This window comes from Symphodus melops (genome assembly GCF_947650265.1).
Source record: "Symphodus melops genome assembly, chromosome: 3".
Lineage (NCBI taxonomy): Eukaryota > Metazoa > Chordata > Actinopteri > Labriformes > Labridae > Symphodus > Symphodus melops.
Window position 1 is genome coordinate 11,198,110 of NC_136693.1, and position 27,491 is coordinate 11,225,600.

Sequence of the window (27,491 nt, forward strand, 5' to 3'; positions counted from 1 at the left end):
TGCATCATTAGAAACATGGTAGTAGTGTTGAATGGTCGTGAATCTGTCCCTCATTTTGCCCTGAGACGAGAAAAATATGTTTTTCTTTGCCTGGAAGTTTTCTTCATGTGATGTAATATGATGCTTTTTGCATCAAATGAAGAAAACTTTCAAGCAAAGAAAAACAAATTTTTCTCGTCTCAGGGCAAAATGAGGGCTGGATTCATGACCATTCAACACTACTACCATGTTTCTAATGATACACAGCTTCATGTAAATGGGTGAAGTATCCCTTTAAAGCTACAGACAGAAACAGCCTGTTCTCAGCAGGGCTGAAATAAAGAGATTTATAGGCATGAGCAAATACAGGATCAGAGTGGATCTTAAGCAAAAAACTTCACAGACATGTTTTGGTTATCTCTGAGAATTATTAAACTCGTAAAAAAACTTGTATAATATGTGACCTTTAAAATGAAGAACCACTTTTAAATATGCAATAGTTTAATATGTGGCTAACAGTACAGTAATTCTGAGGTATCACTTTAAACAAAAACTAGAAAACGAGGGTTATAAAGTTTAAGTTGTCAAAATGATAGATTCAAAAAAGCTATAAGATAAGCTATAAGAAGCTATATTCCCCCTCCACTAAAGTAAGGATTTATATATTTATTAGACAGTTGGCCTATCTATAATGACCTTAACTTTGCATAACTTTATTATTTCACATTTCTAATTGTTTAGTTTAAAAATCATATCCATGTCACATGTTGGAAATTGAGTCATTTTAGACCAAAAGCTCATTTCTTATTTTACTTTAGACTGAAAACCCTTTTATCTCTGCTGTAAGGCTAAACATTTTAACAATAGGCTCAGTTAGGATTTACTCACTCCAGGACGGACCCTGCTTCAAGTGCTCTCTGGTGGAGGTGTTTATCTTTTTTGAGACTAGCTCAGATTTTATCCAACAAAAGCAGCTGTCAAAGCATATGACCCACACACAGATCTAATTCTCAAAAGACCTAGATGGTCTTCTCTAATTATCATTTTAGTGTTTATTGATGATCTGACTTTGTTAACGTTTGGACAATGTCATTTATATTTATCATAGTGCAGTTATACATTTCCCTATTTCTTTTTAAATTATGTACATGGACATATATTTTAAAATGAGAAATACCCTGACTCGGCTTCCACTGCTGTTGGCTGCTTGTTTTCACAGCAAGTTTATGGTGAGTTGCCCCCTGATTAAAAAAAGACAAACACTGAACTTTAACACACATGGGAACAGATTACTGGTCTTTGACTGTGGCTGCATTCAGCTTTTACTGCCAATTGTCTGTTTAACAGACAAGAAGGTAATGTGTAACCCTATAAAAACAACAACACAGAGTCCTCTTGTGCGTTTTGTTATTCTTTGCATTCTTCAATACCTTTGACCTTAATCGCCTTTCTAAAAGTGAAACAGATCCTGTGCACTTTTCTCACAGCTATGACAGAAAGACATTTTTAAATTGTGAATATTAAGGAATGTAAGGATGTAATCCACTGAACTCAATGGAATGATTCCATCAGAGGTTCTATAACGTGACTTATACTGCACTTGATGTAGGTATTTCATCTTTTTTTTAAAACTTCATACCAACACATACTGACCCTTACCTGCCTTTTTATTTCACTAGATGTCTTGAATTATGCGTTTGTGTTGCCATTTACTTACTTCCGTTAAAAACACCCTTATGAAAAAAAAAAAGTTCAGGAACCTCTGGCATAGTCTACAATGTGTCAGATTTGAGCTGAAACCCCACTTGAATCAGCTACATTTCACCACAGCAATTATAAAACATGATAGTGAATAGTTGTTGTTTATGGAGTTAGGTAATAATGATCCATACTGGGCCTCCGTACTTGTGTAAACACTTTTCCCCTGACTGGTTTTGTAAGTCACTCTCTGGTGTGTTGGCTCTTGTGGTGCAGGTTTCAGTGTTGCACAGGCCGGGCCCAGTGCCGCAGGTTGTCCGGTAGGGTGCCTGCCGAGCTACAAGCAGCATGCTGTTGATGTCAGGAGCAGAGAGAGAGAGAGAGAGAGAGAGAGAGAGAGACTGAGAGAAGGAGAGCGAGAGGAGGGGAACGTGAGGAATGGCTGAAAACTGACGGTGATATCCTGTTGTAGGAAACAAACCACAGCGTACTTTTAAACCGGAGACTTTACCATCTCGGTATCAGTCGGTAAGCGGACACATTAACATACAGGCACCGTTTTTTGTGTACGTGGTTATTTAATGGGACACCGAAAACGCAAAAAACCCCGCAAGGTAGGCTACTGCTCTTGTCGCCGCCAGACCTGCTACTTTATTTTCATGGACTAATACGACACACAGGAGGGCTGAGAAATGTTTCACGGGAAGGTTATCCGCTCGTCGTGGAAGATAATGTTAGTTTTTTGACATTAGCCGCGCGTTAGCATTGATATATTTGATGCGTGAATGAACGTAACATCAAATCACGAAAAGTAAGGCTCAATTTCTTCATGCCTCTACTGACCAACCACATGAGAAGTCGACGTCCGGAATAGGTTCAACCGCAAAACAAGGCCCCCCCCTCCCCACCACCCCCGGCTCGTTTTTATCGCTTACACCTGAACCGAAGAGGACGAAAATGCGTGTGGACTTGTTTTGGATGTGTTTGTGGTGTTTCCTTCGCCCTGGTTCCACCGGTCAAGGGCAGTCGACGGTGTGTGTACCCTCATGCAGCTGCGATGAAGATGGGGGTGCAGACTGCTCCGGGAGAGGGCTGACCAAAGTCCCAGCCGGGCTCAGTGATTTCACCTACCTGTAAGTAACATCCAAAGTGACACACAACCAGACATGCTTATTTACTTCCAGATGGTTCCCTGCAAAGGCCTATAAGTGGTGGGCATTGCTGTCTTTACATCTTTAGGGGATATAAAAATGATGGGGCAAACTTTTTACCAATTACTAAATCAAGATAGATATCCAAATGAGTGTCAGTAAGTCTTACTTTCTTGTCAGAACTGTCAAGGTGTTCAGTAACAGCTTGACAACAACTTATCACCAACAAGAGTTTGTTTCTACTGTTTCTACCCCTGGTTTACTTAAACTGTGTCAGAAAATGATCTAACTGATAATGTCAAATTCTGTATTCGCAAGATGATGTTTACAAATTTCTACATTTGTTGCCAACACAAAAATATTCCGTTTTACTGTTATGGACTTGTTAAAGTTGCCAGACAATCTGGATTTATTTTCTCAGTAAATTGACTCACTGATTTATTCATTATCAGTGTAGTTGGTGATTCAAACATTCTGCCTGGAAAAATAACAACTCAGGGTTTTCACTAAATTTTTAATAGTAATGTATGATTGTGGGAATACATTAGTGCTTGCATTTCTGTTGTAATCATCCTCATCCATCTGATAGACCCTTATAGCTACTTTGCTTCTAAGGGCAAGCTCTTTGCTGTGGATGATGGTTAAGTGGAAGTTTTGGGGTTTTGATTGTGCGTCCTTCGTGGATTGAATTTGACTGTTTTGTCTTCGACCTAGCTTGATGGAAGCAATGTCAAATTTAAACTGAAGAATTATATTAAATGAGAATAATTATAGAATGTGTCACTTCATTTGGATATAAGTGTATTAAAATGTGATATTTCTGACTGCCCTTTTGGACTGAGTTGATGCACCTTTGTACCAATTACATTTTAGCACAATTCTGGGGGGGGGGGGCAATTTGATTTGTATTGGAAATCATAAGCCGACGTTAACACGCACTACTGAAAATATATAGATGGATACTTCATTGATCCCGAGGGAAATTCATTTTCAATCATTTCACCTCAAAGAAGGCGACTGGGGGGGGGGGGTGGTTCCTGAGGTACGAAGGGACGTAAGCACAAGTAGCGGACAAGGCAACAGAGTCCACTGGACAAATCTATTGTGAGAATATTTGCCTTTGTATCATCGTGCTGCGAGTAGTTTGACAGACTCAAAATATAAACAGTAGAGCTGAGAAGACCGTACTGGCAATCAGAAAATGTAATTCAGCTTTTTTTTTTAATTGTTTTTTTTTTACAACAAACATCATAGCGTGCCCACAGTCTCTAGTTGCTGGTTATATCCATCAACTCTCCCCCCAGCTAGCCCGAGGCGGATTCTCCAGATAATATCCTCCTGCGTTCGGCCCACAAGCACTTGCTAGGGGTCGATGTAAAGCAACACTGCAATCCTCATTTTTTAAAGCTGACTCATTGTTGATTTTATTAGCTAGTTAGCTAGCTTTGTTTACGCCTTTACAAATGGTAGACAGTTGTATAAACCTGAGTCCATACAAACATTACATCTTCTTTCAGTTAGGACGAAACAAGAGACAGCTTATTTCTTAATTAATACATCTATGTATTTGCCACTTTAGTAAGAGGGACAGAGTTCCAGCTTTTCCTGAAAGACTCATCGCATTTCAGACAAGTACATTGTCTGATTTTTATTTGTCTTTTGGCCGATCTTGGCTCATGTTTGCAGTGTTTTTGTAAGATACGTTGTCGATAAGTCACAATTATGGCTCACAGGGGGAAAAAAATCTAATTTTAAAATAGTCTAATAGAATATCCTGATACTAAGTAAATCAGTTCTCCCATCCCTATAGTCATGTACTAGCTGCTTCCATGGCCAAAGAGTATTCAGTGTGATTACTGGATCCAAAACAAACATGTAGCCCCTGATAACATGACATTTTTTTAAACGGTCAAATGGAGCTTGATTCTTTTATCACAAAAATACCTTTGATTTTTTTCCCCCTTGGAGTTCAGTATCACCTTCGATGTTACTGCAAACAAAGTTATGCCCACAGTGCTGCAGAGGTCACAAATTGTGCCTGATTTAATTAAGGTATGCTCCATGGGTTGTAGCCAGCGGTGCTTTGTTCCCAGAGCTGTACGCTAAATACAGAATAACCAGGAGTGGAGCCATTAAGCGTGTTATCCTGTTTTCATTACAAGTCTCCTTCAGAGTGTTACTGCTTTAGGTGAGGGCACCAAGTTAGGTTAGATCTTCACACGTTGGTTCATTTACAGTTGATGATTGCCCTATGAAGAAACTCCTCAGTTTGTTTCACAACCTCCAGGTTAATCATAAACTTATGTAACCACCTCTGCAACAGCTTTGAAAACGGCAATTAATAGTGAGGGGTTTTTTTTGTATTAAGTGCACCTTTTTAGAAAAGGGAAGAAAAAAAAGAAACGCATGTGGCTTTTCACTGGCACTTGAAAAATAATGTGTCGACTTACTAAAAGTGAAAATCAATGCTGCTGTCTGTGGAATCATTTGTGTTGGGTTGCCACTTTGGGGAGTTGTGACCAGAGCCTACTTGTACAAGAACCAATGTGGTGCCTCCTGAAATCCCTATTGTTAAGAAAGTGTTGGATAAGATAAACAGAGGAAGTAGACTCGTATACCAAGCTGTCAAGACATGTCACACGAGACAGATTGCTCACAGCTGAAACTCTTTAAGTATACCTTTTTTAAATTGTGGTTAAAAAAAAAAATTAAAAATCCAGTAAAATCCATGACAGGCTGTCTCTCACCTCGGTCTCATGAAGCAGTGTTTTGAGAAAGTAATACCACATCATAGCACTGCCACTCTCTTTTCCCTTTTAATGCAAAAAATTGAAAAACCGTTGTTCTCCAGATTGTGCTATCTACTTGTCTCGCTGCCTGTTCTGCACATACTTATCTAAATCCACTGTGACAGCCTTTAAACACTAAACTGCCCTAATGCATTCTCTTCAAACTCTTAAAAGTATGTGAAAGGTTGCTTGTCCCTCTCTCTGTCCTGCTCTCATTTGTTCTCCTGGTCTCTTGAACTTAAGTTGTCCTCTCCCACTCCCTCCGTCTTTTGTATGTGGAGCACTGGGGTTAGGGATCATGATGGATTAGTGAGACATATTGCAGCTGCAAGGGCTCCCTCTTCTCAGGACTAATGCATACACAATAGACCGCTGATGTGTGAAGGAAAAAATGTCACATACGAGTGTTTTGTTATTGCTGTGTTTGTACGGCACTTGTACAATTTTGTTTGCGTTCAATCATATCTCAGAAAATCATGTCTCAAGATGGAGACGCGGAGAAAAAGAACTGAGGTCAATCATTAGCAACAGGTAGGTGGAAACATTTGAAAGATTCAAACAGGCATGTACTCAGGTAGGAGCGGAAAAAGGCACATTTTTTCTTTCACGCTTATTTTGAATTTAATTGACAGCACAGCCGAAGAGAGACTGAGAATGTGAGGAAGCGTCGAGGCTGGGAGTCGAACCTTCAGCGCGAGCTCGGGGAAAAGACACATTTAAGGGGACTGTTTCTGGGTTTAGTGGTGCCCAGAGGTCAGGAGAATCTCGCTACAATCGTTTTCTTGTTGTTATCTGTCCACTCTTGATTTACGTAAGAAGTAACTTATTTTACTGGAAGACCACACGTTTTGCAGTAAATCACATGACAACATTGGAGTGATCTCTTACCTACAGCCCACAGGGGCTCGAGTTTTGGCGTCTGTAGTGGAAACAGCCCTGTCACAGAAAAACAGATGAGGCCCCTCAGCCAGTAACAAAGCAAATACTCCTTCAGAGGGTATGTAGTTTACCTGCCACCGAGCCGTGCGTAGGTGTTTCATATAGTTTATGTATGAACTCTTGTGCATTTTAAGGGTTCAAGAAGGGGGGTTTTTACAGCCTACATCTCAGTTTAGTTTGGTTCTTTCATAGCGTGAACAAGGTTGAGACTTAGGGAAGAGAAGGGGGGGGCGTCAGGGGTCTTGCACTCTGCTGGTGGAGCTCACCGGTTTCAGCATTGGTGCCCTCAATCCATTTTTAACTGAATGATACTTTTGTTCTTGGTCAGCAGAGGTGAAAGGAAGCAGTCAGTGGTTCTTGGGGCCAAACAGGATGACTTGTGGATGGTAGAATATTAACACTTTCTGTCCCTCCTTCATCCCAACCTTCACTTCGTCTACTATTCCCATCCCCTTAACACACTACCTACATGCTGAAATATTGAATATATTCACGATTCAAATGCAATGTGTTGAGGTAAATAGTTAGAAAATGATTTTCTGTGTTAATTAGAATTGGTTTGCTTCACATTCATTCTATTTCTGAAAAGCTAAGACTGTGATAACTGCAGGGACTCTGAACATAGATCAATGTTGGTGGGTTTATGGCAGCTCAGGAGAATTACGATGTTTACAAATGATGGTGCGACGCTTCAGAAAAGTCTAGCCAGTCACTCCCTGCTCTTTAAATCAGTAGAATGCCAAATAGAGCAACAAGAAATTCAGCCAGTCTCACAGATGACTGGAATAGATCCTGAAGTATGTTTAAATCCATGCATGCAATCCATTCTGAATCAAATCATTATCCCAAAAATCAAAATCGAATTGAATCGTGAGACATCCAAAGATTTCCACCCGAACAGCCGAGCGTTAAATTCCTCTTAACGCCACCAGTAGAAACGGTCCACAGACTTCGGTGTGGACATTGAAGGCAACATGTCCTGTATGCTTCAGTGCCAGTTCGACGACAAGAACATCATCTGTAAACCAGCTGAATGCTCAGAAAGCAACTAAAGTGCTGGTTTCTGTCAGGAGTCATTTCTCCTCTTTAACAGCACTGGAGTGAATAGTGATGCATGTGATGGGTTTTTCAGCCGCAGTTAAATGTAGAACTGATATTGTGTCTTTCACTCGGTCAAAAAGATGACGTACACTTCTGAAATGATGGATGTGTGAGATGAATCAATACAGTATCAGTGTCCACTCTTGGCATTGTGCTTTGAAATATGGTTAAATGGAGGATATTAGTGGCATTCTGAAGAGTGAGTGTGCTTTGTCCACTCTGCAATCCCGGCTCGATTTGATCGATAATTGCCGTTGCGTGAAAGCATGGTTTCTTCCGTGATGCCGTCAGTTTGACTGTTCCTCTTTCTCTTCCCTGCGTCTGTCCGTCTTCAGCCTGCTCCATCTCTCTCCCTCTCGTCGCGAAACTCAAACCCCTGCCGAACAGAAACGTATGCATTTGTTTGCTCGTGGAGGAAAGAAACGTTTCATTTAACGTCATCATATTTTAATCTCACAAACCGTTGTTCGCGTTGACGTCGTTTCTCACGTACATGTTTCCGTTACGCAGCAGGCCTGTGTGACATTTGGAACGTGGCCCATGCGGACTTGACTCGGACCTGACTTTGTTTCTGTTCGCTCACAGCTCTTGCATGTCGAAGTGTCTTTGGGAGAGACGCTGAACCCCTAAGTGCACCCAGTGTGTGACTGTGTATGATTAGTTTTTACTAATCAGCGTGTAGTGTGAAAAGCGCTTTCAGCATGGAAGCAAAGTCCATTTATCATTTCATCCGATTTTCAGTCATAACAAAACTATTTGACCTCAAAAAAAAAAAATATTGTAAGCTTTTGGTTACATTTGAAAACAATATACTATACCTTAACCTTTTCCTTTTCTTAAAGAAGCCTGCTGCTTGTCTCCAATTCTTTGCTTCCTTTCTGCTAAAAAAATAAGCCAAATAACACATGGGATAGAAATGTACTGATACCTGCTTGTAGAAGCGTTTAGGCTTGTCACCATTTATCACAGCTGCATTTTTAGTGTCTCCTTCAATTTATCTTAGCAAGGACAGGACAGGACCTTGATGAGTAAAGCAGCCAGCACAGAGGGAGGGAGCAAAGTGTGATAGAGTCACGCATGCCTCCCATACGCCTTGCATGTGCTTTAGAGCAGTCAACAGGCTGCGTCAGAGTCAGTCAAAGTGTGGTTAGGGATGCATCCATCTGCCAACCTGGGGTGGAAGATCAGAACTCCAGCTGAGATGTTTGTGTGCCTTTGAGCGGGTGGGTGTTGAGGGGAGTTCTGTTGTAGTTGCACAGTGGATATGGTAATTGGATAAGCAGGTAAGGGGAGATGAGACGCAGGTCTCGGGGATGATGAGGGTTCTGTCAGGGCCCTTTTAAGGCCTCTGTGCATCTGTGTGTTTGTATGAGTGTCTGTGTGTGTATTTGGGACTGCAGAGGAAGGGCAATATGATCCTTGTAGGATTCGGGGGCCCACACACAAGGTCCGACAGAGATCTGGCAGTGAAATTCAAGATGGCCTTTTGGAGAGTGAAAAGGGGGGGGGGCGAAGGGGTCGCTTCATTTGTGAATCGGGGATGTTTTTTCAATCTTGATTTGAGCATCTACCGGGCTTTTCTTTGAAGCATCTTGGTAGATTCCTTATCTTGATTAGAGTTGTTAAGCTCTATTCAGCAGGTACTCTTTGTCCCCTCGAACTGTGACAGTCCCTTATTTTTTGTCAGTTTAAAAAGAAAAAAAGAAAAAAAACATTTCATGCTTTCCTCAAGCATGAAATGTTAAAAACACTTTGAGTAGTTTGCATAACCATGTCAGTGTGTTATTTTTTGATTAACATGATGAAGGTGTAAACACATTAACTCATATTAGCATTTGTGGGGAAGCAGATCAAGTACTGTGTGCATATTTGTCGTGCTGCTACACGCCTATCTTTACTTGTAGTTGGTTTGAAAAATGAAGATCCCTGGGGCTAAAGAAGAGGGCTTTTTCCAAGGCTTTTTTTTTTTTTGTTGAGCTCACACTTACGCAGGCCCGATGGACTACATGACGGGAGTTATAACTACATGACTGTTTGTGTATGAAAAATAGAATAAGTGTTATTACCTTTTATTATTATTATTTTTGTTGATTGAGTAGTTAAGTTGTTCCAAAAAGGCCTCACCGCAAAGTGTACTGTAAGTGTGATCTGTCATAAATCGAGGTGTTCACAGGCCACTTTTTCAAAATGTCTCAAACAAATATAATGTGATCAGTCTAATAATCATTGCACATGAAACAGTTTGCCCCTAACTAAGCTGAATGTTTTGCTTTTCACAGTGACTTGAGCATGAACAACATCACCGAGCTTCCAGCATATGTCTTCAAGAACTTCCACTATCTGGAGGAACTGTGAGTACATGCCCAGCTTCTTTTTTTTTTTTTCTTCTTCTTCTTCTTCTCGTTAATGATGTATTTACTCTGTGCGATGTTGACATGAGGGCCGGGCTTCATGATATGCACCTGGGTGTTTAAGTTTGTACTGCAAAACACACAGCATAGGTGCACACAACAGGCCCTTCTCCTTCGCTGAAGAAGATAAGCTCAGCATTACATGAGGTCACGAATCACTCACCATTCATGAATTGAACTAGGGCAGTTATGAAAGGTGCAGTAAAGCTAAATTAAAAAGGTGAGGTGAGACAACTTGTATTGAAGCTACAGTCATGTGACATCCTGTGAGGATTTTTGCTTTTAAGGGATTATCAGGGTGGCAACAGCACATCTCTGCTCTGGGGCTTTTGTTGAGTGGCGTACATCTAATCTCAGTGGGTGTTTGTTATTTCTTCACTCTTTAAATACTCTGCTGCCTGCCTCAGCACTGCAGGGGAGTAAAAGATAAAAATCTGTCTACCTTATATCAGGTAACGTGCAGCCCTGAGAAAACAAAATGACCAGTGAGTGAACACACTCCAGCGGTTTGAGTTCTGGAGACATCTTTCAGCCGGCCGCATCCTCGGCCCCTTCTTTTCCCTACACCACTCCAATCTGCTTTGTCGAGAAAAAAAAGGCCATTTACTTTTCATCACGTTGTGTGGAGGAATGCAAGGCAGGAAGGAAGAGGGCAAAACAATAGTCTCTATGGTAACAAGGCTGAGACACCCACCCAGTCTAACCGCGAGATCTTAAATCTTCATAATGGATGGACTGTCCTTGGGGTGTCAGGTTTTTCTTGACAGAAGGTGCTTTGATTGACATACACTCATAGTTCATGTGTGTTTGCTTAACCTTTTTTTTTCTCAGGGAACAAATCTGCAGGCTTGTCTTCAGTGAACTTTGGTGGATGACTTTTTTTGTGCTGTAGGGCTGCAGCGTTGTCAGTGAAGGGGAGCGTGGGCCCTCAGGGCAAAGACAGGAAGAGTTGACAGAAGAAGAGATCAGGGAGAGACAAGAGAGCAGGCCATCTTCATGCAGGACAGGAGCAAAGCCGAGCGAGGAATATTCCCTTCTTCATAGTCACGCAATCTCCTCTGCTCACTTTTCTCTCCTGCCAAAAGCGCCACAAAGCTCAGCAGAGGTGATGACAGGTCCTTTCTGTCTTCCTTGCAGTTTGTTTTTATACCTGAAAATAAGCTGTGACCGATAGGCACTCTTAAGTTCAACACTTAGTTCTGGTTTTTACAGCTGGCTGAGTCTGACTTAATTCTTTTTATCTTAAATGTGTATAGTTTTGATAAAGCTAATGTTAATAAACACCTGTTGATTTGAAAACATATATTTGTTAATATTAGTTGGCTATAGTATGTGGCATCTTTTTCAGTTTGGGTAGTAAACCACCTGTCTCCAGCTTATTGAGCTCCGTTCAGTTTAGACTGCCTCTTCAAGGTGGAATATTTACATCCTGTGATGTTTTATCTTCAGTATGAAGTCGCTGTGTCTTCAGAGAGGCGAGATGGGATCAGCTGAGCCAGCATTTAAAGTGCAGAATGTAAAATGTGTCCTCAATAGCACAATTTTTCAATTGCTCCGTCGCTTCCTACTTGGTCATTGGGTGCTTCCTGTTCAAATGCTCTTTGAGATTCATTGTAAAGTTCCTGCCTAATGTTTATGTAAAAACAGGCTCATATCTTCCTGTTCATTTTTAATCAACTGTTTATTGTAAATTCAAGCTTTTGGTTTGTTAATCTTCTCACTGCTGCCCAAGCTGAAGTGTAGCTGTATCCCTCCCAAGTCCCAGCTTCATTCAATGCATCGATATGCTGCAAAAATGAATGAAAGAATTGAAGTCCCAGGCTTGTGATGGCTACCTATACCTGCCAGGTCACTGAAAGGTGTGCATGGCATTTTAAATGTGGAAGTATGACACAGAGGGGATGCTTGTTTTTTCCTCATTTTCATCTTTTCAAATCAAGCAGTTGTGGCAAAATTTGAGGCCCAAAAGGTTGTTGTTTTTTTCCCCTTTTTTTCTCAATGAACTTCACAAATCACTTCTCCAGCCATTCTGTTGTCAGGGCTGTCTGTAAATGTGTTGTTGACAAAGGTAAACCTGTGGGAGTGGTGTTGCACAAGAAGAGGATTTAGCCTTTTCTCATTGAGATTCAACACATTCATCATACACAGTTAAAGCCTGGGGAGGACATATATTGAATTGGCTAAAGGATGGAGGAGGAGAAACTCTTCATGTCAGGTAAAGAATATCTGAAGGAGTCGTCAAACCATGTGAGGATCTGATTTAAGCAGCTTGACAGTGTCTGCAGGTTGTGAGTTCTCTAAGGGTTCAGTGAAACTGGAAGTCCTATTGGTCAATATCTGTTGGAAATCAGCAAGTATGACTCACAGGATTCGTGCCATTTTTAATTAGAGGGCTTCCGTATGCGTGTGACAGCTTGTAGTGTTGTCATGACTGTCATTCCAGATTAGGAATTAAAGTCGAGATATCTTGCTGTCAAATTGTGGCTCAATAGAGACACTTTTTTAGCACATTGATGAGTCGGTGAGCGGTTGTTGTGAAAGGAGCTCTTGAAGTTATTTATTGGGTTTGTCTCAAAGCCAATTCAACCTGAAATAGCAGCCTTATTAAGAAGCTGCTAATCACAATCTGCCAGCTTTAGTTCACCACATCACATCGAACTGTTAAACAGCCCTGTGATTGGCCAGTTTTGTTTTCTTTTTTTTAGTGAAGTGGGTGTGATGTTGACGGTGGACATTAATTATATAATAATAATAATAATAATATGATTATTTTGCACATTGAATTGTTGCTTCATTTAATTAAAAAAACTACAGTGAAATGTAATTGTATGCTTTGCGTTTGACCACCAAACTTTTATTTCTTTGTTGAAATTGATGTCAATTGAAAATGTAAACTTCCAGCAAGTAACTGATTACATTTGAACAAATAGTGACTTTCTTCTTTTCATCTTCTTTTTGTTGGGTCTATGACTTGAGTCACGTTTAAGAAGCTTTTTGTTTTTATCCTTATCAGAAGTAGATTTAAAAAAAAACCCCATTATGATAGAATCTGTGAAGGGGAAACTTATACTATCAAGTAAGTGGGCGTGTAAATATGTTTGTTGGTGTGCTGGACTTTGCCAACTGACCACTGTTTGCATACCATTGGCAGACTGTATACAGATTACTGAGTAATCGTGCTCACAGTACTTTATACCTCTCATCGTACAGTTTAGCATCATGGACTACCTCCTTGATTTATTGGAGCTTCTAATGAAAGAGCAGTTTTGAATCTACATGAAGTCAGCCTCCATTCCCAGGCTCACACCCAACAGCTCTTGTTGCAGGGAACTCTGCATTGCCTGCCTCAAGTTGCAGAGTGATAAATCTGTCGCTAATCTCTCAGGCCATATAGTATACTCGCACTGTGTTGCAGTCAGCATGTCCCGTGCTTATTTACACCCCTGATTCCTCCACTTCCTGTTCCCAACAGGAAAGGGAGGTAACCCCTCAGCCTTCAATACTCTATGGATGGACTGATGTAGCTCTCTGCTAATAAATGTTCCATTAATGTTACAAGGCTATAGTGCTTCTGTCGGCCTCAGAGGGGTGAATTAGTCTTTTACTTTACTTGGTTGGGAGGCTCAGAAAGTGGCGTAAGGAGGGGATATCCAGGAACAGCTCTAATCTCTTGTGGGTGTCAGACAAAGTGACAACAGGCCATGGCATAGACGCGTATCTTTGACACCCCCGGCCGCATGTTCAGCCTCAGTCCTGGAATCTCATCTACCGAGACACTGGGTGTGAAGGAGTTCTCAACACCATGCATTCCTCTATCGGAAAAGAAAAATACTCTCCTGTACCAGTGTTTTTTTTCTTTAAATGCAGAGAATGTGTCCTTCAACTTTTCAAACGTCTGAGAAATTTCCAAAATATATGTGACTTTTTCTCTTGCCACAGACGACTTGCAGGGAATGACCTGTCATTCATCCACCCGGAAGCCCTGTCTGGACTGCATCAACTCAAAGTCCTGTAAGTATATACCCTCCCTACCGCCACCACCACCACCACCATCAACACATACACACCCACTCATGGCTGTGACGGTGTGAACTCTTCCACACACTGGGGGAGAAAGTAAATGTTACAGTGAGCGGGGACATTGTGGGGCTGTCATTCTTTACTGCTCAAATTCAGTCAAAAAAACAGACTACATTTTTCTACCCCTTCACAAGTTATATCAGCAGCTGTGAAAACGCCGAACCCGAATAAGTATCGGTGTGTAAAATGACTACTGCAAAAATAAACAGATGACAACACATTGAGCAGCATGCTGAATGCTCCCTAGTAGATTATGTACTGGGTCAAAAGTCCAGTTGATCTACAGGTGTGGTGTTTGTTCAAGGACTGAAAATGAAGTGACAGTCACATTTTACTTGTTACAACTGCTACGGTGAAAACAAGTTGAAGTATTTTAACTAAATGCACATCAAATGGACTTAATTAGTCCAGATTAAGGTCATTTTATTATTCTAAATACATTCTGTGGAAGCATACACAGTTTTTACATGCCTCGAACAAAATAAAAATCATGACATAAAGTGTTGATGATTTGACAAAAAAAAAAAAATGTACTCGCACACAAACCAAAAAGACAACCTCTTCGTCTTTTCCACTTCAATTACACAGTTCAGTTACTTATATAAGGCCGACGCCCCATATACAGTAACTATAGTCCTTGTCCGCTGCCATTACTTCTTTGTATAAATTCAGTGTTTAAAATGTCCCCACAAGCTTGGCAGAGGTGTGTCTCTGTGTGACAGGAAGAATCCATGAAGCCTGCAATAAAGACAAAAAGTGTAGCGAGGGTAGATTGACTTCAACATCACCACCTCACAGAGGAGACATGAAGCTGTACATTAAGATCTTTTTTATTGATAGGACAAGGAAGTTTATGAACTTGAAATAAACATTCAATTTTACACTCAGGATGCTCCAGAACAATCAGCTGAAGACGGTTCCCAGTGCAGCCCTGAAAAACCTTCAATCACTTCAGTCTCTGTAAGTCACATGAGAACACTCGTATAAACACCAATGCATGTGTTGGGGATTTTCTGTTCATTTTTGAGTTGACCCTTTTTTTTTTTCTGCATTCATTTTATTTTGAAAGAAACATATTGGATAACATTGCAGATTGTGATCATTGTTAGTCCAAGACATCCTACAGGTCAGATACCGTCAAGGATCGATTTAGTTTATATCTGTTGTTAACTGTAAAAACAGCCTCACAGGGAAGACTGACTATGAGCTGCTCAAATAAACAAACAGTCATTGTTTATGTAATAATCCATCTTTAGTTGATATGAACACTTTTTCTCCTGATTTCCAAGAGGGAAAGGTACACTGCTGTTTTAAGTGACGCTGCCATAGAAACCATGCGGTAAACTTACACAGCCCACTATCTCAAATCATCGGACGTAATTTAATATGTGTAAAACTAAACCAAACTGTAAGCAAGTAGTGGCAAAGATGACAGGAAAAGAAGCAGCAGCAGATAGGGAGCTCAGTTCAGTGTCAGCGGCGGCGTTCTCAGTGTGAAGGAGCGATGAGGAGCGCTCAGGTTTTTGTAGGATTGAGATAAATACCCTCCTGGGCTGTTGCCATGTTAGTTTAGGTATTAGCTCAAAGCAATACCTCACAGAGCTCCTAGGATGACTGTGGATGCTTAGCCAAGATTAGAAACTTACATTTGCATAAAAAAAACGTGATAATCAAATCAGTTATTTTTTGCTGTTACAATCTGAGTCTTTACATCTCTGACATGCCTGTATGTTTATAGCATGAACTCTACCTCTAGTGTTTGTAAAACTATATATGTTGGCTCATCATCATCATGCAGCACCGTTCGGGGGCTGTTACTGGTCATATTGTTTTAGAATACTTTAAAAGGCCAAATTCAGGCAAATAATTCTTTCTAATAAAAGGCAGGCGCTAGGTGCGTCTCCTGTTTAAATCACGTATGATACTCCTGCTGCAGTGTATCTGTTGTGCGCCGAGCACAGTGCAAATCTAGGTCAGTGTGGCTCAGATCTGCAGCTCGTTTCTCTTTATGCATTTTATTTTTGTGTTTCTGCATGTTTACACATTACCCTTGTCCTCGCACAATTTCCTGCATCACTTACCCTCTGCTTCAGTATTTTTTTTCCCCCAGATTGCTGGATGTCAGTTTCATGAGACCATTACATGTACATGTCTCTATCTGTGCCACCGTCCTCCAGCATGCTGCTTTAGAGTTTGACAGGGACTAATAAAGGAATAATTCCAGCTGCAGAGACGTGCTGAAAATCCAGCTTTCCGCTATTATCACCCCTTCATACCCCTCCCCTTGCCCCTTGTTTCCCCTCTTTTTTTTCTGCTGCTCTTCTTTCTTTTTTAACAGATGTCTTTTCTCTGTGAGGATTTTAGGCCTGTAGCTGAAGTAATATGCTTTGGCAGAGCAGGGACTTGGTTAGCATAAAGCCTTAGAGAGCTAAATGTCAATCAAGACTGTTTTTCTTCCAGCCCAGACACTTGAGGAATTTTGAGGGAGGGCGAGACACTCGGTGAGGGAAGATAGTGGGAGAAAACAGTGTGGTGATGGTGAAAAGAACACTTGTGCATTCATAATATGGCACACATTTCCCTTTTTTACCATCACACTGAGCTTTGATCACGATGGCATCATTTTGTCGTGTTGCTGCTCTTGAGTCATTTCAAGAAGACTAAAAACAGAAAAACCTGAAGGTCTTGTTCTATTTTAGTTTGGTTTGCAACTAACTTTGTTTATTAGATTACCATAGCAACCAACCACTGACATGAATATTTATGTCATCCTCATTATGTCAGTTGAAGCAGTGACGTGTGTAGTCTATGGGAAGAATAAAGAGTCTGCCAAAGTGAAAGAAGCCAAGTCTCTCAACGATTCTCAGAACTGAAGATGAGAAAAGTCAGCCCTCAGCTGAATTCTGCTTTTTAGATACCGGCAATAGAATACAGAATTAAAGGCAGGGTTGGTCATTTTCTTGGTCCAGAAGAGGATTTCAGCTCATGCTTTGAGTGTGGGCTCGTGCGTGGATGAGGTAGAGAGGCTTCATTGGCTTATAAAAAACCGAACCATCATCCGACATTGGTCGGAGTTTTTACAGGCTGCTGCTACAGATGATGGATTTTCTTCGTTCGTTTTTCAGAGCACATAAAGACAATTTTAACCAAAAACTTCAGAAGTGTATCTGGAGGAAATTGAAAGTCTTTTATGTGAAAAAATCTGACGGTTGTTAAAGATTTTTAAACAGTTAAACTTTTTTGGTTCAGGCTATTATTGCTTGCTCAAAAGTTATTGTAATTATGAGATTAGATCAGAATAATTTCATTGTCCAACACCTGTTCTACCTTTCTCTCCTCTGCAGTCGCCTGGATGCAAACCATATAACCACAGTCCCAGATGACAGTTTTGAAGGCCTTCAGCAGCTGCGCCACCTCTGGTTGGATGATAACAACCTGACTGAGGTCCCCATCAGTTCTCTGAGACACCAAGCAAACCTCCAGGCTCTTACGTTGGCGCTCAACCGCATCTCGTACATACCAGACAACTCCTTTGCAAACCTCACCAGTCTAGTTGTGCTGTAAGATATATTTAACTTCTGCTCTATCTTTAGTTTTAATATGAACCTCTGTGTTTTTGAACTACAAATGTTTACAGTTGATCTGTTTCTGTGACGTTTTACCCCTTCTCTGTTTTAAAACACTTTTGATGAGACATAAATAAATAATGTCTGAGTCCTTCCAGCGAAACTCCCTGAATAGTCGGGCTAATTTAACATACATTCATCGTAGAGATCTACTGAAGATGTCAGCAGGAACAACCTGCTGGTATACTTTTTTAAAAGCTTAATTAACCAGGCTGCTGACTGACTGACAACATTCTGGTTTACTGAAATGACCTGAGGGGGGAGAGGAAGAAGTGAAAGTCACAGAGTGTTAGGAAGACTCTGCAGTGTCACTTTAATGTGCCTTCTGAGTCTGATCAACAAGATTTGAAATCCCCTTAACCTGCTGCATTGATTTTTCTGCAGTCAGTAAAATATGTTAGGATCGCTGCAGATGCCCTTGAAATAAAAAAGGGTTCATTTTTTGTCAGTCATATACAGTATCAACAACACTTTTCTGTCACCACAACTCAACGCAAAGCACCTCTCCTCAGGCTCTTCTCTGTATCCGCTGAGACTACAAATCGGTTTCCAAACACAAACATACTGTAGTTTTTATTTCCACAACTTACTGTTAATAAGTCAACAAGTCAGGATGTTGCTCATATCCCACGGAGCTTTTGCACGCAGGCACTTCAGTGCTGCAAATTGCCATTGGGTTTTGAATTTGAACGTTAATGACACTTGGAGAGTACTAATGTGAAATCAAGATCATCTTGTTGTTTTATGCATGATGGGAAATGCTAAAATGTTCCACAAGAGGAACTTTACAAATATGTGGCGCATTACAAATCTGGAGGATTGTTCCAAACTTAGATTTTTGTTTTCCCTGCTCTCATAAACAACCACACGTAGAGTAGTATTTCTGCAGGGTAAGTATAAACATATACGAATAAACAGGAAGAAAAGACCTGAAATCTATTAGACTAGGAGGCCTTCTACGTACATGCACACATAACACAGACTGCTGATTCACAGATCTTTGTCTGGTTTAAAGAACTACTTTCAGACCTTTTACAGTACTGCAGTGTGTGATGAATTAAAAAAAGCTTATTTTTAATCAGTCATGGTATGAAATCTTACCGTGTGTTTGCTTTCCCAGGCATCTCCATAATAACAGAATTAAGGAGATAGGAGAGAACTGCTTTGCTGGTCTCATTAACCTGGAGACTTTGTAAGTTCACAATCGTGTGTGTGTGTGTGTGTGTGTGTGTGTGTGTGTGTGTCTTTATGTGTGTCTTTATGTGTGTGTGTGTGTCTTTATGTGTGTGTGTGTGTGTCTTTATGTGTGTGTGTGTACTAACAGTTCCCCACCCACCTCTGCTACAGTCTTCCAGACATCATTGTGTCCACTTCCGCCTTTAATTGCTCTAGGATAAATAGAGCAAAGTACACGATGCTTATCAAATCTGCCCTCCCACTGTTCACTTCCTCCTGCCACACAGCCATGAAAACTCTTTTAGTGACACATCAGTTCCTAATGGCAAACAGTTACTGCACAATACACAGATTTTTAAATATCAAAACTCCCTAACTCAATTTCCCAACCTGTTAAAATGAAAATGATTTGCCTGCACATACTTTGACTTATTCAGTGTTTAAATATCCAACATTACAACACAGCACAGTGGACAAGTAGCCACAAGTAGGTAGTTATCCAATCATATGATTTATTTGTTTAGTTTGTGCTGAAATGGCTCTCATTCATTTACTGTTCAATGAACAGAATGTTATATTACATCTATTTAATAGCATATAGGTGTGTAACAATACTTTCAATACAGTTAAAAATCAATCGAAATATGGACAATTTAAATCGATTTGACAAAAAATATATACCGCAATGTTCTTACCAGCAGGAGGCCCTATCGGCTTCTAGTGTCCCTTCTTCTAAAGAAAAAAACCTCCAAATCTAAAAGTGTAACTTATATTTATATAGGAAAGTTAGGAGAGGGGATGTTTGCATTTTTAAATGAAAGTCGTTTATTCACAAGTTGACTTCTTTATAAAAACAGTGTCATGAACCCAGTATTGTTTAGCACGTTACATCCCTGATGGAATATGATTCATGTCAGAATGGAAAACATTCGTCCTTATTTGTAATACTCACAAATGTTACACTGACGCAGAAATGCAACGATGGCCCCCAATTGTTTCACTTTTTTATTTTTTTTATTTAACAGCCAAACAAATTGAATCCAATGCTGTCCATAAAAGTATGAACAGCAGTGATTGGTTATTTTTTATTCATGAATTAAAATGGTTCAAATAGGCCTTTTGACTGGTCTCATACTGGTCAAGATTGAAAAATTGAAAATCTGATATTGTGATTACGTATTGATGTTAAGTATGCATATATCATATTTTCAGTTACTTATGAAGAGGGTTTGACTGAAATGCTTATCATTCTTTGGATCAAATGAGTCATTAATAACTCATTTTAGGAATCAGAATGCAAGAAAAAGCCTTAACTTCCTGTTTGTCTCTCTGTCTCATCCTAGAGATCTTAACTTCAACAACCTGATGGTTTTTCCTAAAGCAATTCAGGCCCTGCCCAAACTCAAGGAACTGTGAGTATGTTGTGTTTGTCCACCACTGTGGGAAACGTTTTACACTGACACTAAGTTCAGGGACAAGTGAACTCACAGCATGGAGGACTTTATTGTTTATATTTTGTGATTCCAATAAAATATTGATCAGAGAAACACGCTATAGAGATTCAACATTCAAAACCCTTTGTCTATCACATAGTGACAGAAAATAAAACATAAAAACAAACATTCACACTCAGACTCACTAAAAGTACCCTAAACGGGTAAAACCACATTTGCACAGCATGTGAAAACATTGCTTATGTCGCCTTGTAGCATTAAATAAATATTCAGAGAACTTTAGAACCCATTCAAATCACACAGTACTTGTAGCATTGAGTCATTATTTGTGAGTATGAGTTATTGATCAAACATGTCAAGTGAAGTGTCCGTACTCTTGTCTCCTTAATCTGTTTCCTGCAGTGGGTTTCACAGCAATGATATTGCGTCCATACCTGAAGGAGCCTTCCATTACAACCCGTTTCTGAGAACCATGTAAGGTCAAACCTCCCAACTGAGTCACTCAGAAACAATAAATAAGACACTGACAATTAAAACTGTTTGAAAATGCTCCCATGTGTAACGTACTGTCAGTCTTTTTACAATGTGAGTGTGAGGCTTCAGTAGATGAATGTCCAGGAGATGGTGCCATTCTCGCATAGTAATTGATGCCGGTTTCAACTCTTCCCCTCACAGACATCTCTATGACAACCCTCTGTCCTTCGTGGGTGCGTCAGCTTTCAAGAATCTGTCTGACCTGCACTCCCTGTAAGTCCTAGCTGTTTAAATTTTTTTTTTTAAAAACCATCGTTGATGTTCATGACAATGATTTGACGTTTCATCACCACGTGTGTTTCAGGGTGGTGAGAGGGGCCAGCATGATGCAGGACTTCCCCATTCTTACCTTCACTAATAACCTCGAGAGCCTGTGAGTGAACGTGGACGCAGCATAATAATCCTGCTGAAACTTAATTTTTCCTTCTTCTTCATCTCAGAACTGAAAGATTATGATTTTCATTTCAGGACCCTTTCAGGAACCAAGATATCATCCATTCCTGCTGATCTCTGTGAGGATCTCAAGTTGCTCCGGACGCTGTAAGAAACATTTCCTATCGTCCAAAGAAGTGCTGAAAACGCCCCAGAAAAGTAGTCCTCCTTGAATATTTTTAGTTTTGAATGTTTTGGGAGGTGTTTTATGCTTCATTTAGTGAGATTATGGAGTTTAAAACTAGGATGACAGAGGGTGCATTGACATGTCGAAGTCAAAGCAAGGCTGCTCAACTCATTGGCTACAGCCTCAATGGGGTGCACGATATGACCACTTTACTACTTTTTAAGTGAATTAAAAATAACAGGAACAGGACAAATAGTGCAAATTTAGCCTGATGGTTCACATAGATTTTTTTGACTGCTGAAGATGGATACATTGTTCAAGAAGGAGAGAAAATGTTTGTAGGCCAGTTTCATTCTAAAATGTCTTTGTTGAGATTTTGCTAAGGATGTTCATCTCACCCATCAGAGATCTGTCCTACAATGAAATCAAAGAGCTACCATCTCTCCACGGCTGTTCTCGTCTGCAGGAGATGTGAGTATGAAGCCTCTTAAAGACTGTTCACCAATCCATTTAGACACGAAAAAAGACCGTCGGCATTTATAAATAATTAATTGAACAGTTTTCTTCTTGACTTGTTTGTTAAACATGTTTATTGTAATCTGCAGAAGCTTTCAGCACAACCAAATTCAACAGATTGACAGGGAGACTTTCCAAGGCCTCTCTGTTCTCCGTTTACTGTAAGTGAACGCACACAGACACACACACACACACACACACACACACATACACATACTGTGACACACTAACTTTGGATGCTTCAAACTTGAATGTTTGATGCGGAGATTGTAAACTCAGTTCTCCGTGATTCTCCACAGAGACCTGAGTAGAAATCAAATCCGAGTTATCCACAGAGAGGCCTTCCTCACTCTCAGCACGCTCACCAACCTGTGAGTATGACCTGCGTGATATTTGCACCACCTTTCTCCATTAACAGCACAGACCTCCAGTTACATGTCAGGCGGGTTTGCAGAATTAAAGGTCTTCTTTTTCTCCAGAGACCTGAGTATGAACTCTTTGACTGTGATTCCAACCACTGGACTGAGCGCACTCAGTCAGCTGAAACTCTCAGGAAACCCACAAATGAAAAATGTGCTGAGTGGAAAGAACCTGCCCAAACTCAGGTATGGAAGAACTTTGTGATCTGCTGGCATGTTATGTGAACTGAAGTGGCAGGGATAGAATGTCCGTCTGTCAGCTCTCTGCTGTAAATGTCTCGGATAGTTCAAACAGATCCAGATTTTAAACAGCCAAATACATAACTTCAGGCAAAAAATTCAGGCAAAACAATGTTTGATTGTGCTGTTTATGAATCTGAAACACACCTGCTATATAACTGCAGCTGTTGGGGGGGAAGCAGCTGAATTTGCAAACAAAATCAAATATTGTCCATTTCACTAAACATCCCTTGTTGTGACAGGTGTGATTGTGTGTGTACTGTTGACTGGCAGAATTACGAACACAAACCTCATCACTCTGTCAGTATAATGACAAAACCAGGTTAATCTGTTTTTTTTCCTAAATTGAAGGTACACTATGGAAACATCCAAATATTATTGGGGGAAAAAATCCCAAAGGCCTCGTATTTCAGACAGAGCCTTTCCCAGTTTGAAATCATGGGACATCTGTGTTATGAAGGCAGGACTTCAGCAGGATGTTCACACAAGCTTTCTAAACAGTTTGTTTGTTTTCAGGTCCATCTCTGTCCCGTATGCATACCAGTGCTGTGCGTTTGTCGGGTGTGACTCAGTGATGAGTTCCTCCGAGTCGAGTGACGTCAAGAAAGCTACAGGTGGGAATGCTGCATTGTTTCCCCTGAACAGTTGACACGTTGGCTTCATTTTTTTTTACCAGGCTTCACTGATTGGATAGTGATGATTATGTCTTTTCCTGCATTTCATATCTCTGGTATGACTTCTCTCTGGAACATTTCCTTCTTTTATTGAAAAGTGGAAAGTTGATGGATGAAATGTTGGCACACGCTTGTGAAGGTTGCATGTTTTTATAATGTCCGACAATTATTCCAGCTTTTAAAAAAACACACTTCAGTCCAATATGGTGGGTAGCTATTGGTATCTTGATATTTATATATATATTCTTTCATTTTTTTGTATAAGACAGTTATCATACTAATCAATCATATGTTGAAGCCAGTACCATAATAACAGAACATGAGTTTCAGAGTGACAGTATGCCAACATTTTTGGACATAACAAAAAAAAAAGGCAGGCACAGGAATTTGAGAATTCATTGGATGTGTTGCGTTACTGCTTTCATTGGCATGTCTTTTCTTTTTTTAAATTTTAGGCGGGGACGATGTTGATAGAATCTCCATGATTGTGCATTGCTCTCCTTTACCAGGTGAGCATCACACATTTTCACCTCTTCAAAATGTGTCTGTAAAAAATTTGAAATAATTAGTTTTGAAACAATAATAATAATAATAATAAAGTCAGTTTTTAACTCCAGTAATTACTTTTGAGCTAACGCACCGTTTCTGCCTTCAGGAGCCTTCAAGCCGTGTGAGCACCTGCTGGGTAACTGGATGATCCGTCTGACCGTCTGGTTCATCTGTCTGGTGTCTCTGGTCTTTAACAGCCTGGTGCTGGTGGTAACCTTTGCCCCTCCTCATCGAGCTGCAGGCCACACCCACTCCTTCTACCCACCCCTCTCTCCAGCCAGGTTGCTGATGGGCCTTCTGGCTCTGGCCAACCTGCTCACAGGTCTTTATGTTGGCGTGCTGACCGTCCTTGACTTTGCTACCTGGGGCTCTTTTGCAGAGTTTGGTGTGTGGTGGGAGATGGGGCCCGGCTGTCAGATCACAGGAGCTCTGGCAGTCTTCTCCTCAGAATGGGCAGTTTTGTTGCTGTCACTGGCTGCAGTGGAGCGCAGTGTGGCAGTGCGGACAATACTCAGGAAAGTGATGTCCCCCAGAAGGAATGCCAGCAGCCATCGAGGATGCTGGAGAGGAGACGGACGCTTCAGCTTGGCTGCAGGACTGCTGGGGCTGGTGGCTGCTGCTGGAGCCTGCCTAACAGTCCTCACCTCCAGTGAGCACTCAACCTCTCCCCTCTGCCTGCCGCTAGCTGGTGGCGAGAGTCCAGCCTTGAGCACCACGGTCGCTCTCGTGCTGCTCAACGCGCTGGCTTACCTGTTCACTGCGGCTGTGTACACACAGCTGTACTGCCATCTGGGCAGGATAGAGCTGGTCGATCCAGAGCAGACAGGAGCCCTGCGACATGTCGCCTGGCTCATCTTCACCAACTGCATCTTCTTCTGTCCTGTAGCAGTTTTCTCCTTTGCCCCTCTCCTGACTGGCTACACGGCCGGGGGCCCGGAGATCGGCAAGTCCGTCACCCTCATTTTCTTCCCATTGCCTGCGTGTCTAAACCCGGTACTGTACGTGTTCTTCAGCCCGGCCTTCAGGGAGGACTGGCTGAGACTACGTGGACCCAGAGGTTTGAGCAGGGAGTTCAAGGCTAGTGCCGAGAGTCACGGAGATGATGGCAGCGGAGGGTCGGAGCTCACAGACGGGGGCTCATCTAGCCACCTTGGATTTGACTGCGGGATGTACACACAGCTCTGCGGAGAGACGGTTGTGTGCGAGCAGTGCGAGGCAGCACTGCATGCCAGGGCCTGCTCTTCCCCCTCCGTCTGTAGACACTTGGTGAAGTCTCACAGCTGTCCCACCCTCCTGGCAGGAGCGGCACTCTGCCAGCGCGCTGAGGGGTTTTGGGCAGACAGCGGCACACCCTCTGCTCAGTCTGAGTACGCAGACGAGGGGGACTCATTTGTGTCGGACAGCTCGGACCAGGTCCAGGCCTGTGGCAGAGCGTGCTTTTGTCAGAGCAGAGGACTCCCTCTGGTACACTACTCATACAACATACCTCGAGTCAAAGACTAAGGATGCTTCAGAGCACCACAAGTGAATTTAGACGCTACAAGGATATGTCAACATTTTTATATCAGACAAAATGTGCCAATCACCCTGCTAAACTACTCCAAGAGCACTTATGTTTGTATTTACTGTGTAAACAGAGATGCAATGTCTCATTAAAGGGAACTCAGTAAATGATCTGAACTGAGCACTTCACGACACAAACTGGTCTACCGAGGATCTTGCGAAGAAGAATCTTGCCACCAGTGCCTGCCTCTTGCTTTAGAGTCGAGATAACGATGTTGCAAGCCTCAATGCGTGTCAACGATTTTAAGATTCATCAGTTTGACCTGATCTCATAAGCTTTTAATTTTTAATCGTTTTACATATTTTCTTTTTTTTTTTTTTTTTTTTACTTCACAGCAACTGTTGATTTTATATTCTGATTTTTTTTTTTTTTTTTTTTTTTTTTTTTAACATAAATGTAGCACATGTAATAATCATCCCAGACTGTTCTGTATGAATGTAACTTTAGGTGGAAGAGGGATATTCTAATATGAGCAATGACTTTTTCCCTGCCTGTGTAACCTACCGTCTGAGAATGGTTCGAGTAAACGCCAGTCTCTTGGAAACACTTCTTTGCTTTAAGAATAAGAATGTGATCAAAGTAGCAGATATCACTGTTTTTTCAACAGCTGTGCTCGGTGGTGGTGAAAGACGTTATTTATTGTATGAGTAGCAGCGACTATTTCAGGTGTATGAAAGAATAATGAATACACAATACAACCTAAACAACCACAGCTCGCGTTGTGTAACCCTCAAATATAAAAACATACAGGTCCAAGGTCATCATTCTGATTTGAATCTTTTTTTTTTTTTTTTTACAGGATCATTCGTTATTAAGCTTCATAATAACTCTTAACACTGGTTATCTTAGCTTAGCCAAGTTAGACACAAAGTGTGGAAGCAGATGGAAACTGCTCATTTATTTAATCTTTTCAAAAGTAAATTACGTTGCTTTGAGTTAAAGCGTCTGCTAAATGAATGGTAGTTAAAGATGCAAAATGTAAGGTTTTAGTTTGTAAGATACAGTCTGGATTACTCTTCAGTCAGTGTTTCCAAACGATTTTCAATCCTAAATAATCTCAGTTGACCAATCCCGGTCTTTACTCTGGATCTGATATTTCTCAAAATGTCCAAATAATAATATTGTTATCTCTTTGATGACCAACACACAACAAACCTAAACAAATACATTTATCTAAAGCAACGGTTTCACTTCAGTGAGACATGGAAGAGGAATGGCTGCTGTATGTTTACAGTCAATTCACCACTTTGGACATAATTTAGCTCATGAGCAACAAGTTAAACACACACATACCGTCCAAGTTAAACACCTGAATGTAATCCCACTTTCCCATTACCTTTTTTCCAACAAGATTTGAACGCAGCACACGACTGGCAGCCAGCTGAGTCAACACGAAAGTAAGCAAGCTTTGCCAAAAAGACATGAAATGGACCGTTTTCAATGAAAACAGGCTGATTAGTATTGTCCTGTGTACACAACGAGAAGAACTTGTAGTGTGTATTTTCATTTTAAGGATTCTTTGTTGAAGTTTGTAAGCACATGGTCGTGTGCTATAAAATGAGTCATTCAGCGTGGTGGTACAAAAACAGAAAATAAGGCCTCTTTTTAATTCCCTGCCTCTTTCAAACACTTACTGTCTGCTCCTTCTAGTCTGTATTACTCGCAACACTATTCTAATTTAATGTAGATGTGTTTTCATCCTAAGCGGAGCTGTGTGTGACGGGAGATTGACTGATGTTTGGTGTAATGGAGCATGACTGTACACATTGAGCTGGATACACCCTCAGAGCATGTATCCACAAGTGCATGTCATGTGAGAGCTCAGGAATTTAGCCAACATGGGGAACGTCTCCTTATAATGCGACATCAAAATGTTATCTTTTCCTATTTTAGGAATTGTCTCAACTGGGTGTGTAAACGTTTGCACCAACCAAAATGTCTGTTGATTGTTTTGAGATGTCCCAACTGGTGAAAATGTCCAAAACGTTTTGTTTTTTTTTGTTTTTTTTCCTACAAGTTTGGTTGTTACTTC

At 40.9% G+C, this 27,491-nt stretch overlaps 1 protein-coding gene across 1 annotated transcript; it reads left to right on the forward strand.

Moving 5' to 3' along the window:
- Positions 1-1,887: 1,887 nt before the first annotated feature.
- On the forward strand, positions 1,888-26,261 carry lgr4 (leucine-rich repeat containing G protein-coupled receptor 4). Its single transcript, XM_079338932.1, has 18 exons — positions 1,888-2,810; positions 9,937-10,008; positions 14,008-14,079; positions 15,037-15,108; positions 17,493-17,708; positions 18,895-18,966; positions 20,294-20,362; positions 20,807-20,878; positions 21,080-21,151; positions 21,243-21,311; positions 21,407-21,478; positions 21,903-21,968; positions 22,103-22,174; positions 22,313-22,384; positions 22,493-22,618; positions 23,189-23,286; positions 23,802-23,855; positions 24,002-26,261. Exons 1-18 carry the CDS (start codon positions 2,635-2,637, stop codon positions 25,396-25,398), a joined length of 2,919 nt encoding a protein of 972 aa, XP_079195058.1. The 5' UTR covers positions 1,888-2,634; the 3' UTR covers positions 25,399-26,261.
- The last annotated feature ends 1,230 nt before the right edge of the window (positions 26,262-27,491 follow it).